At 41.5% G+C, this 13,437-nt stretch overlaps 1 protein-coding gene across 5 annotated transcripts in view; it reads left to right on the forward strand.

Moving 5' to 3' along the window:
- Window positions 1-5,725: 5,725 nt before the first annotated feature.
- The window catches only part of CCNH (cyclin H), a 30,573-nt gene continuing 22,861 nt past the window's right edge, over window positions 5,726-13,437 (forward strand). For 3 of the 5 annotated variants that reach the window (XM_027545660.1, XM_027545663.1, XM_027545662.1), the window contains exons 1-2: window positions 5,727-6,053; window positions 7,923-8,045. In XM_027545660.1, coding sequence (XP_027401461.1) covers window positions 5,937-6,053; window positions 7,923-8,045 — 240 coding nt within the window. In that variant the 5' untranslated portion in view covers window positions 5,727-5,936. Of the gene's footprint in view, window positions 6,054-7,922; window positions 8,046-13,437 lie in introns of all 5 variants that reach the window. The other 2 variants (XM_027545661.1, XM_027545664.1) reach the window with 2 other exon arrangements.

The following is a 13,437-nucleotide window of genomic DNA, read 5'->3' on the forward strand; positions in this document are numbered from 1 at the left end:
TTGCAGTCCAAGGGATTCTCAAGAGTCTTCTCCAACACCACAGTTCAAAAGCATCAATTCTTCAGTGCTCAGCTTTCTTCACAGTCCAACTCTCACATCCATACATGACCACTGGAAAAACCATAGCCTTGACTAGACAGACCTTTGTTGGCAAAGTAATGTCTCTGCTTTTGAATATGCTATCTAGATTGGTCATAACTTCCCTTCCAAGGAGTAAGCGTCTTTTAATTTCATGGCCGCAGTCACCATCTGCAGTGATTTTGGAGCCCAGAAAAATAAAGTCTGACACTGTTTCCACTGTTTCCCCATCTATTTGCCATGAAGTGATGGGACCAGATGCCATGATCTTTGTTTTCTGAATGTTGCGCTTTAAGCCAACTTTTTCACTCTCCTCTTTCACTTTCAAGAGGCTTTTTAGTTCCTCTTCACTTTCTGCCATAAGGGTGGTATCATCTGCATATCTGTGATTATTGATATTTCTCCCGGCAATCTTGATTCCAGCTTGTGTTTCTTCCAGCCCAGTGTTAATTCTTGCAGCTCCCCAAGACAGGGAGAGGGGGCAGGGTAGAGAGGGAGGGAGGAGGACTGGGGCTAGCAATCTATGTTTTTAAAAATTTTCCAAGTGGGTATGATGAACGTTAAAATTTGAAAATTGCCAAACTCAGTATAACTCTTGTTAAGAATCCTTCCAGATTCCTGGAATTCTCTTGCAGACCCATTGAGTGGAAATCTCTGGTTTGCATTTTAACAGGCTCCTAGATGACTGTTATGCTTGTTCATATTTGAAAGTCACTACTTTAGAGTTGGTGCTTCTCTTTCATCCCACCACTGCATCCAACCTATAAGACCTTTGCCAAATCCTATAAACTTTACATGTGCAAAAATTTCCAAACCTAATGCTAATTATCAGAAAAACCTAAGAGTTTTATAAAATTCCCAGGCCCTGCTCCAGAATTACACAGAAAAATGTATAATATAAATGTAAACATATGTTCTTTGGAAGGAATGATGCTAAAGCTGAAACTCTAGTACTTCGGCCGCATCATGAGAAGAGTTGACGCATTGGAAAAGACTCTGATGCTGGGAGGGATTGGGGGCAGGAGGAAAAGGGGACGACAGAGGATGAGATGGCCGGATGGCATCACTGACTCGATGGACATGAGTTTGAGTGAACTCCAGGAGCTGGTGATGGACAGGGAGGCCTGGTGTGCTGCGATTCATGGGGTCGCAAAGAGTTGGACACAACTGAGTAACTGAACTGAACTGAAACATATGTTATATGATACATATGATATATACACACACACACACATACACAGACATATATATATGATATACTATATGTCCATCTGGGAACATGGTGAGGAATTTACTCCTATATTCTTAAATTTTATGTAGCTACTCATGGGTAGACATTTGGGCCTCATATTAGAATTTACTCCCTTGTTCTATTTTAATATACTTTAATTTGGGCTTTATAAAGTCCTCATTATGAAAACAATCACAAATAATATCCAAATTAAAGTTATGCAACTCTGATCATTTTATGCTCCCACTCAAAATTTTTGACTGTATTACATACAAATTACTCAGCTTGACATTCAAGACCCTCTGCTAATCTTCTTACTAATTCATATCTCAGTTAATTTAGCTCATTCTCCAACCAACCAAGCTATGTTCTTTTTCTGGTCTCTGGATACATCTCATACTTTGTACCCTACTTTGACCAATCACGTCCCTTCTACCTATAGCATGCCTTTGCTAAATATAAAAAACAAATAAAAATGTACATAAATGTTATATTCTATGTGTCAGTTAAGTAATAACTAACATTTATTGAACAATTGTAGAAGCCAGTCACACTGCTATAATCTTCACATGCAGTAACTAACTCAATCCCATAAAACCACCTTGTGAGTTAGCTACACTGATTTTCTTCACTGTTCAGAGGATGAAACTCAGGGTAAAATAGATTGAAGTAACTCTCAAAGAATATTCAATAGCAAGTAGTAAAACTGGGATTGTGAGCTTTGAAATATTAGGTCTACTGAATCACAAATGAGAGCATTCCATCTTATTCAGTTCAGTTCAGCCGCTCAGTCATGTCCAACTCTTTGCAATTCCATGGACTGCAGCATGCCAGGCTTCCTGTCCATCACCAATTCCAGAGCTTACTCAAACTCATGTGCATTGAGTCGCTGACGCCATCCAACCATCTCATCCTCTGTCATCCCCTTCTCCTCCCACCTTCAATCTTTCCCAGCATCAGGGTCTTTTCCAATGAGTCAGTTCTTCACATCAGGTGGCCAAAGTATTGGAGTTTCAGTTTCAGCATCAGCCCTTTCAGTGAATATTCAGGACTAATTTCCTTTAGGATTGACTGGTTTGATCTCCTTGCTGTCAAAAGGACTCACAAGAGTCTTCTCCAGCACCACAGTTCAAAAGCACTAATTCTTCAGTGCTCAGCTTTCTTTGCAGTCCAACTCTCACATCCATACATGACAACAGGAGAAACCATAGCTTTGACTAGATGAACTTTTGTTGGCAAAGTAATATCTCTGCTTTTTAATATGCTGTCTAGGTTGGTCATAGCTTTTCTTCCAAGGAGCAAGTGTCTTTTAATTTCATGGTTGCAGTTACCATCTGCAGTGATTTTGCTGCTGCTAAGTCACTTCAGTCATGTCTGACTCTGTGCGACCCCATAGACGGCAGCCCACCAGGCTTCCCCGTCCCTGGGATTCTCCAGGCAAGATCACTGGAGTGGGTTGCCATTTCCTTCTCCAATGCATATACTGGATGCTTGGGACTGGTGCACTGGGATGACCCAGAGGGATGGTATGGGGAGGGAGGAGGGAGGGGGGTTCAGAATGGGGAACACATGTATACCTGGGGCGGATTCATTTCGATATTTGGCAAAACTAATACAATATTTTAAAGTTTAAAAATAAAATAAAATTAAAAAAAAGAAAGTGAAAAGTGAAAGTGAAGTCGCTCAGTTGTATCCAACTCTTAGCGACCCCATGGACTGCAGCCTACCAGGGTCCTCTGTCCATGGGATTTTCCAGGCAAGAGTACTGGAGTGGGGTTGGAGCCCCCCCAAAATAAAGTGTCTCACTGTTTCCCCATCTGTTTGACATGAAATGATGGGACTGGATGCCACGATCTTAGTTTTCTGAATGTTGAGCTTTAAACCAACTTTTTCACTCTCCTCTTTCACTTTCATCAGGAGGCTCTTTAGATTTTCTTTGCTTTCTGCCATAAGGGTGATGTCATCTGCATATCTGAGGTTATTGGTATTTCTCCAGGCAATCTTGATTCTACCTTGTGCTTCATCTAGCCTGGCATTTTGCGTGATGTACTCTGCATAGAAGTTAAATTAGCAGGGTGACAGTATACAGCCTTGACATACTCCTTTCCTGATGTAGAACCAGTCTGTTGTTCCACGTCTAGTTCTAACTGTTGATTCTTGACCTACATACTGATTTCTCAGGAAGCAGGCAAGGTGGCCTAGTATTCCATCTTATTAAATTGCTGTAAAATTGTGTTGGAAATGACCATATGATACTTTATATAATAGTTCTATTCACTTTTGATTAATTAGTATAATAAAAGGATAAGGTGGTGACAGATTACTCCCAATCATGATTGTAACAGGCCAACTCTTTGTTAATTTGTTTTGGGAAGAATTAACAGTGATTTTTTTAAAAGCCACAGGAATTACCTTTATGTTGATTACATACCCCTAGTTAGCAGAAAAGATGCTAAGCCTTTTGGACTGAATGGTCCCTAGTTGGGGCTGACTGAACTATGGGTCTTCCGTTGGTTTTCAAGTCACTAAAGAGTAGTACCTACACTAGTACCAGGTATCAGCACTCAGGGATAAGAAATCTTATTACCTAGTTCCCTACTGGACCCTACTCAAGGGTTATTATCATTGAGAAGGGACTTTATTTGTCCATGTCATAATCATTCTACTATACTCTAAGGACCCTGAGATAGGACTGTGAAATAGCCATTTTTGTGTCCCTGTTGCCATCATCACCACCACCTAATAATTAGTATCAAACCTTCAGTACAGTGATTTAATATGATATTTTGAATTGAATATGGATTTTTAGAATTTGCTCCTCAATATATTGAGAAACCTATATGCAGGTCAGGAAGCAACAGTTAGAACTGGACATGGAACAACAGACTGGTTCCAAATAGGAAAAGGAGTACATCAAGGCTGTATATTGTCACCCTGCTTATTTAACTTATATGCAGAGTACATCATGAGAAACTCTGGGCTGGAAGAAGCACAAGCTGGAATCAAGATTGCAGAGAGAAATATCAATAACCTCAGATATGCAGATGATACCACCCTTATGGCAGAAAGTGAAGAGGAACTAAAAAGCCTCTTGAAAGTGAAAGAGGAGAGTGAAAAAGTTGGCTTAAAGCTCAATATTCAGAAAACGAAGATCATGGCATCTGGTCCCATCACTTCATGGCAAATAGATGGGGAAACAGTGGAAACAGTGTCAGACTTTATTTTTCTGGGCTCCAAAATCACTGCAGATGGTGACTGCGGCCATGAAATTAAAAGACGCTTACTCCTTGGAAGGAAAGTTATGACCAATCTAGATAGCATATTGAAAAGCAGAGACATTACTTTGCCAACAAAGGTCTGTCTAGTCAAGGCTATTTTTTTTCCAGTAGTCATGTATGGATATGAGAGTTGGACTGTGAAGAAGGCTGAGCGCCGAAGAATTGATGCTTTTGAACTGTGGTGTTGGAGAAGACTCTTGAGAATCCCTTGGACTGCAAGGAGATTCAACCAGTCCATTCTAAAGATCAGTCCTGGGTGTTCTTTGGAAGGAATGATGCTAAAGCTGAAACTCCAGTACTGTGGCCACCTCATGCGAAGAGTTGACTCATTGGAAAAGACTCTGATGCTGGGAGGGGTTGGGGGCAGGAGGAGAAGGGGATGACAGAGGATGAGATGGCAGGATGGCATCACCGACCTGATGGATGTGAGTTTGAGTGAACTCCGGGAGCTGGTGATGGACAGGGAGGCCTGGCGTGCTGTGATTCATGGGGTCGCAGAGTTGGACACGACTGAGCGACTGAACTGAACTGATACTGTTTTTACATCTTAATTTTCAGTAGTCCTAAAATATAAAAGAAAAAGTGTTTGAATTTGGGGGGAGTTAAATTTATATTGAGGATATTTTTTAAATGCTATTTCTTCTTTTCCTTTAGTAATGTTCTGTTTTAGAGAAACTAGGTTATTTACTGCAGGAAGAATAAGACAGGGACACATTAGGGTCAGAATAGTAAAGAGCAATACCCACGCACTGCTTCTAGTTTTCCAACCATGTTCCAGTCTCTCTGAGGCCGAGAATTTGGTACGGCTCCAGACATACTTCGTTAAAAGAACCAGGAATGCTTCTGTTTTACGATCTTGGCTGTTCAATCTGATCTGCCCAATGTCATCCCCATGTAATCGTTCAGTTCAGTTCAGTTCAGTCGCTCAGTCGTGTCCAACTCCATGGGACCCCATGAATCGCAGCACGTTAAATTGTTCAGGTTAGCTTTCACAAGTCCTAAATGTATTGCTATTCCCTTTTGAACAGCCCTCCGCGTCGCTTCTCCTTTAAATCTTGTCGGGAAGGGGCGGAGCTAGGGCCAGGAAAGGAGGAGCGGCTTCTGTGGGCCACGCCCACTTGGGGTAGCAGGCGCTGGAGACACCAGGAGCCATTCTCCTCCTAATCCGCTCCGGAAACGCGACTGGGGAGGGAATTACCACGTGAGGTTGACGTCATCGCCCCCGCGCCGGGTTGTCCTGACTTGGCTTCCGTGGGATCCTGGAGGTGGCTTAGGTGCTTTACGTCAGGTTTTGTACAGTTCGTGGTCTTCTCTCTACAGGCTCCCTGGGCCTCGCCTCCGATTTCCCGATGTACCACAACAGTAGCCAGAAGAGGCACTGGACTTTCGCCACCGAGGAGCAGCTGGCGCGGTTGCGGGCCGACGCCAACCGCAAATTCAAATGCAAAGCGGTGGCGAACGGGAAGGTGAGGGCTCGGGCTCTGTAAACTCTTGCCTGTCCCCCCCTCCCCCAGGACGTACCCCACACCTCCCTCCCGCCTCCTCGGCGCAGAGTGCGTTTATCCATCTAATCAACAGCGAGCACCTTGCCAGGTACAGTGGGTAAGGAGACGGACAAGGCCGTCCATCCCGTCAGTCGAGCGGCGGACTGTATAGTCAGTAACAAGGCAAAGAAAACACTTTGTAGGATGCTAATGTACCGGGGGTAGGTTTCTCTTAGTGGCTGGTGTGGAGATGGGGAAAGGACTTTCCCGGCGGACAGAGCCACAGGTGCAAAGGCGGAGTTCAGAAATCGCAGAGCTGGTCTCTGGAACGCTCTTGATCGTGTGTGGCGGAAGCGGAGTGTTGAGAGGCTGGAGAACACAGGCAGGGAACTTGTAAGCGGAAGTAAGTAGTTTGAACTCTGTGATGGAGAGATGGGAAACCTTAGAAAGATTCTAAATGGGAAATTAATCTTGTCAGATTCTGTTCTAGAAAGAGCTTTCTGGGAAAGATTGGATTGATTGGATGGGGCAGGGCAGAAGAAGGGGGATGAGACACCGTTAGCACAAACCAGTTGACTACAGAAGGTTTGGACTATAGTCTGTCCGCCACGCCCTTCCAGTTTTACTTTTACCTGTAACTCTCGTTTACTTCATATCATTTTATTTTTGTGCTGTACAGAGTAGTACTTCCTTTGCTAAATTTTCAGTATTTGGCAACTGTTAGCTCATAGAATCCTCACAACTACCCCATGAGGTAGATACTGTTATTATCCTTGCATTACATCTGAGGACACTGAAGTACAGAGAGGTTGAATAACTTCTCAGGCTATAGCTAGTAAGTGGCAGAGCCAGGATTTGAACCCATGGAATCTGGTTTCAGCTTCTGTGAATCGCAATGCCATGCTGTCTCTATAAAATGAGCCCCACCTGTGTTAGTTTCCTAGGCCCGCCACAATACCATACACTAAGTGACTTAACACAGCAGAGATTTATTGTTTGAGTTCTGGAGGCTAGAAGTGTGAGACCAAGGTGTTTGTGGAGTAGTGCTCTCTACAACTTCTAGACCCTTTCCTTTTCAGCTTCTGGTAACCCCAGGTGTTTTTCCGCTAGTGGCAGCCAACTCCAGCCTCTAGCTCCTTCTTTCCAGAGTGTTCTCCCTGTGTCTCTGTCTCTTTATATGTTCTTCTTACAAAGCTACCAGTCATATTGGATTAGAAGCCTTTTCTACTTCAGTAGGACCTCATCTTAACTAATTGTATCTGCAAAGACCTTATTTTCTCACATTGTGAGGTACTGGTGTTAGGACTCAACATACCTTTTTTGGCACTTGTAATTAAACCAGTAGTGGCACCAAATAGATATTTTTGTTGTAAAATTGTAGTATTTATTAACCCTACAGTGTATTTCGTAGAAATTTTATAGAGATGCAGAAGAGGTAATATGTTAAGGGTCAGAAATGTCCTTGAGACACTTGATTTTTACTTCAACCTCTGTGACTCAATAACCGACTGAGAAAGGGCTATTGAAAGTTTTCCAACCATTGACGGTTTCTTCCTTTTGATCTGTAAAAGTGACATCAAACTTGTGAGCATATACACACGCTCCTCATGATTGCTTATACCTTAGTGAGCAAATATTCAGCTGACATTCTGAGAAGTTATGCAATTGTGGCACAGTTTTAGTTTATTGAATATTTTTTAAAACTTATTTTTGTGTAATATTAGCAATTCTGTAAAGAGAAAATGAGGTACATTTCCCTTTGGTTAGAGATAAAAACTTAATTAAATCTGCACAGAGAAATATTAAGATTATCTAACTTATTAAACTTTTGTTCTAACTTTTGATCTAAAGGTTCTTCCAAATGACCCCGTCTTTCTTGAGCCTCATGAAGAAATAACGCTCTGCAAGTATTATGAGAAAAGATTATTGGAATTCTGTTCGGTGTTTAAGCCAGCAATGCCAAGATCTGTTGTGGTAAGCTTTAGTGGTAATGAGGTATAAATTTCTGTAGCTAACTTACAAGAGCTTATAAAGATTAATCTTATAAGCTAACTTATATCCTCTTATAAATATTTAACTCAATTCTCTATCCACTTTACTCAAAAATGCACCTTAGTTATGTATATAATTTATGCATCAATATTTGTTGTCACATTTTTCAATGAATGCATTAAATTATGAATTCTTACATTGTATCTTACACAATGTTTCAAAACTCATTTCATGTCAAAAGAATTTTGAGGTCTGCTGGATATGTCATGACATTCTCATTTTATAGGGAAAGAAAAGAATTACTTTCCCTCTGGGTTCTCATGCCTTTGTTTTGGATGTTTGTGTATGTGCTTGTGTGTTTCTGTGTGTTTGTACTGTGATAGGGTGTTGTTGAGGAAAAACAGGTAGTTAAAACTTTTTGGCTATATGCATTTGTATATGCTGTCTCTGTAATTGTTTCTATCCTCTCTTTTAATTGGAGTATATTTGATTACAGTGTTATGTTTCAGCAAAGTGATTTAGTTATACATATACGTATATCTCGGAGAAGGAATGGCACCCCACTCCAGTACTCTTGCCTGGAAAATCCACGGGTGGAGGAGCCTGGTAGGCTGCAGTCCATGGGGTCGCTAAGCGTTGGACACGACTGAGCAACTTCACTTTCACTTTTCACTTTTATGCATTGGAGAAGGAAATGGCAACCCACTCCAGTGTTCTTGCCTGGAGAATCCCAGGGACGGGGGAGCCTGGTGGGCTGCCGTCTATGGGATCCCACAGAATCAGACACAACTGAAGCGACTAAGCAGCAGCAGCAATGATACATATATCTATTCTTTTTCACATTCTTTTCCCATATAGGTTATCGCAGAGTATTAACTAGAGTTTCCTGTGTTATACAGTAGATTCTTGTTGTTTATCTACATACGGTAGTGTGTGTACTTTAATCGTAACATAATTTATCCCTCATCCCCCATCTTTCCCCTCTGTTAATCAAAAGTTTGTTTTCTAAGTCTGTGAGTCTGTTTCTGTTCTGTAAATGAGTTCATTTGTGTAATTTTTTAGATTCCACATAGAAGTGATATCATATGATATTTGTCTTTCTCTGACTTCACTTAGTATGTTAATCTTTAGGTCCATTCATGTTGCTACAAATGGAATATTTGGTTTTTGTTCAGTTGCTAAGTCATGTGCAGCTCTTTTGTGACTGCAAGAACTTTGCCCGCTAGGCTCCTCTGTCCAGGCAAGAATACTGGAGTGGGTTGCCATTTTCTTCTCCAGGGGCTCTTCCTGACCCAGGAATTGAACCCACGTCTCTTATATCACTTATGTCTCTTATGTCTCCTTCATTGTCAGGCTGGTTCTTTACCACTGGGCCACCTGGCTATGGCTGAGTAATATTCCATTGTATATGTGTACCACATATTCTTTTTAAATTCCTCTGTTGATGGGCATTTGGATTGCTCCCATGTCTTAACTGTTGTAAATAGTATTGCAATGAGCATTGGGGTCTTTGTATCTTTGAAGTATGGTTTTCTCCAGATATATGCCCAGGAGTGGGATTGTTTATCATATGATAGCTCTGGTTTTAGTTTTTTAGAGCCGTCCATACCGTTCTCAAACTACCACACAATTGCACTCAACTCACATGCTAGTAAAGTAATGCTCAAAATTCTCCAAGCCAGGCTTCAGCAATACGTGAACCGGGAACTTCCACATGTTCAAGCTGGTTTTAGAAAAGGCAGAGGAACCAGAGATCAAATTGCCAACATCTGTTGGATCATCAGAAAAGCAAGAGAGTTCCAGAGAAACATCTATTTCTGCTTTATTGACTATGCCAAAGCCTTTGACTGTGTGGATCACAATAAACTGTGGAAAATTCTTCAAGAGATGGGAGTACAAGACCACCTGACCTGCCTCTTGAGAAACCTGTGTGCAGGTCAGGAAGCAATAGTTAGAACTGGACATGGAACAACAGACTGGTTCCAAATAGGAAAAGGAGTACATCAAGGCTGTATATTGTCACCCTGCTTATTTAACTTATATGCAGAGTACATCATGAGAAACGCTGGACTGGAAGAAGCACAAGCTGAAAGCAAGATTGCTGGGAGAAATATCAATAACTCAGATATGCAGATGACACTACCCTTATGGCAGAAAGTGAAGAGGAACTAAAAAGTTTCTTGATGAAAGTGAAAGAGGAGAGTGAAAAAGTTGGCTTAAAGCTCAACATTCAGAAAATGAAGATCATAGCATCTGGTCCCATCACTTCATGGCAAGTAGATGGGGAAACAGTGGAAACAGTGTCAGACTATTTTTTGGGGCTCCAAAATCACTGCAGATGGTGATTGCAGCCATGAAATTAAAAGACGCTTACTCCTTGGAAGGAAAGTCATGACCAACCTAGATAGCATGTTGAAAAGCAGAGACATTACTTTGCCAACAAAGGTTCGCCTAGTCAAGGCTATGGTTTTTCCTGTGGTCATGTATGGATGTGAGAGTTGGACTGTGAAGGCTGAGCGCCGAAGAATTGATGCTTTTGAACTGTGGTGTTGGAGAAGACTCTTGAGAGTCCCTTGGACTGCAAGGAGATCCAACCAGGCCATTCTGAAGGAGATCAGCCCTGGGTGTTCTTTGGAGGGAATGAGGCTAAAGCTGAAGCTCCAGTACTTTGGCCACCTCACGCGAAGAGTTGACTCATTGGAAAAGACTCTAATGCTGGGAGGGATTGGGGGCAGGAGGAGAAGGGGACGACAGAGGATGAGATGGCTGGATGGCAGCACCAACTCAATGGATGTGGGTTTGAGTGAACTCGGGGAGTTGGTGATGGACAGGGAGGCCTGGCAAGCTGCGATTCATGGGGTTGCAAAGAGTCGGACACGACTGAGCGACTGAATTGAAGTGATACTGTTCTCCACTGTGTCTGTACCATTTTACATTCTCAGCTGCAGTGTAGGAGGGTTCCCTTTTCTCCATACCCTCTCTAGTATGGATTGTTTGTAAAATTTTTGATGATGGCCATTCTGATGTGTGTTAATACCTCATTGTATTTTTGGTTTGCACTTTTCTAGTAATTAGCCATGCAGAGCATCTTTTCATGTGCTTTTTGGCCATCGGTATATGTTCTTAGGAGAAATGTCTATATTATATCTTCTGCACATTTTTTGATTGGGTTTCTTTTTTTTTTTTTTTTTAATATTGAGCTACATGAGCTCTTTGTATATTTTAGAGATTAATCCCTTGTTGGTTCTTTGTTTGCATTTCTCCCATTTTGAGGGTTGTCTTTTTGTTTTGTTTATAATTTCCTTTTCTGTGCAAAAACCTTTTAAGTTTAATTAGATCTCATTTGTTAATTTAATTACCCTCGGAGGTGGATCCAAAAAGATACTGTTGTGATTTATGTCAAAGAGTATTGTGCCTTTGTTTTCCTCTAAGAGTTTTATGATGTCTGGTCTCACAGTTAGGTCTTTAATCCATTTGAGTTTATTTTTGTGTGTGGTGTTAGTGAGTGTTCTAATTTCATTCTTGTATAGGTAGCTGTTCAGTTTCCCCAGCAGCACTTATTGAAGAATGTCTTTTTTTCATTATATATTCTTGCCTCCTTTGTTGAGAATAAACATGAGTGCATGGGTTTATTTCTTTGCTTTCTATCCTGTTCCATTGATCTATGTGTCTGTTCGTTTGCCAGTGAAAGTTGCTCAGCTGTGTCTTGACTCTTTGTGACCCCATGTACTGTACAGTCCATGGAATTCTCCAGGCCAGGATACTGGAGTGGGTAGCCTTCCCTTCTCCAGGGGATCTTCCCAACCCAGGGACTGAACCCAGGTCTCCCACATTGTGGAATTCTTTACCAGCTAAGCCAGGAGGGAAGCCCAAGAGTACTGCAGTGGGATGCCTATCCCTTCTTCAACGGATCTTCCTGACCCAGGAATCAAATCGGGGTCTCCTGCATTGCAGGTGGATTCTAATAGTTTGCCAGTACCACACTGTATTAATTACTGTATCTTAATAGTATAGTCATAAGTCAGGGAGCCTCATTCCTCCAGCTCTGTTTTTCTTTCTCAGATTGGTATGGATATTTGGGGTCTTTGGCACCCCACTCCAGTACTCTTGACTGGAAAATCCCATGGGCAGAGGAGCTTGGTAGGCTGCAGTCCATGGGGTCGCTAAGAATCAGACATGACTGAGCGACTTCACTTTCACTTTTCACTTTCATGCATTGGAGAAGGCAATGGCAACCCACTCCAGTGTTCTTGCCTGGAGAATCCCAGGGACAGGGGAGCCTGGTGGGTTGCCATCTATAGGGTCGCACAGAGTTGGACATGACTGAAGCGACTTGGCAGCAGCAGCAGCAGCAGTGTTTCCATACAAATTTTAAGATTTTTTTTAGTTCTAGATTTACAAAAACTGCCATTGGTAATTTGATAGGGATTGCATTGAATCTGTAGATTACCTTGGGTAATATAGTTATTTCGACAGTGTTGATTCTTTCAATCAGGAATATGGTAAATCTTTCCATCTGTTTTTGTCATCTTTGATATCTTTCATCAGAGTATTACAGTTTTTAGAGTACAGGATTTCTGCCTCCTCAGGTGGGTTTATTCATAGATATTTTATTCTTTTTGATGTGGTCAAAAATGGAATTGTTTCCTTAATATTTCTTTCTGATCTTTCATTTGTATATAGAAATGCAAGAGATTTCTGTGTATTAATTTTGTATCCTGCAAATGTATAGAATTCACTGATAAGCTCTGATAGTTTTATGGTAACATCTTTAGGATTTTCAATGTTTAGTATAATGTCATCTGCCAGCAGTAACAGTTTTTTTTGTTTTGTTTTGTTTTCTAATTTGGATTCCTTTTGTTTCCTTTTCTTCTCTGATTGCTGTGGTTAGGACTTCCAAAACTGTTGAGTAAGAATGTTGAGAGTGGACATCCTTGTCTTGTTTCTGATGATAGAGGAAATGCTTTCCGCTTTTCACTCTTGAGCATGATGTTGCTGTGGGTTTGTCATATATGGCCTTTACTGTGTTGAGGTAGGTTCTTTTTGTGCACTTTCTGGAGAGTATTAATCAAATCAATGTTGGATTTTGTCAGGTTTTTTCTGTGTCTATTGAGATGATCATATAGTTTTTATTCTTCATTTTGTTAATGTGGTATATCAGTGTAATTAATTTGTAGATATTGAAAAATATTTGTAGCCTAAGAAAAATGCCCTTTGATCACAGCATATGACCATTTGGCTGGGCTTGGTCTCCACTGCTGCACAGGCTTTCCTCTAGTTGCAAGTGCACGGCCTTATTGGGTGGCATCCCATGTTGCAGAGCACAGGCCTTAGGGCACGTGGGCTCAGTGGTTACGGATCCTGGACTCTACAG

Source organism: Bos indicus x Bos taurus, chromosome 7 (assembly GCF_003369695.1).
Source record: "Bos indicus x Bos taurus breed Angus x Brahman F1 hybrid chromosome 7, Bos_hybrid_MaternalHap_v2.0, whole genome shotgun sequence".
NCBI lineage: Eukaryota > Metazoa > Chordata > Mammalia > Artiodactyla > Bovidae > Bos > Bos indicus x Bos taurus.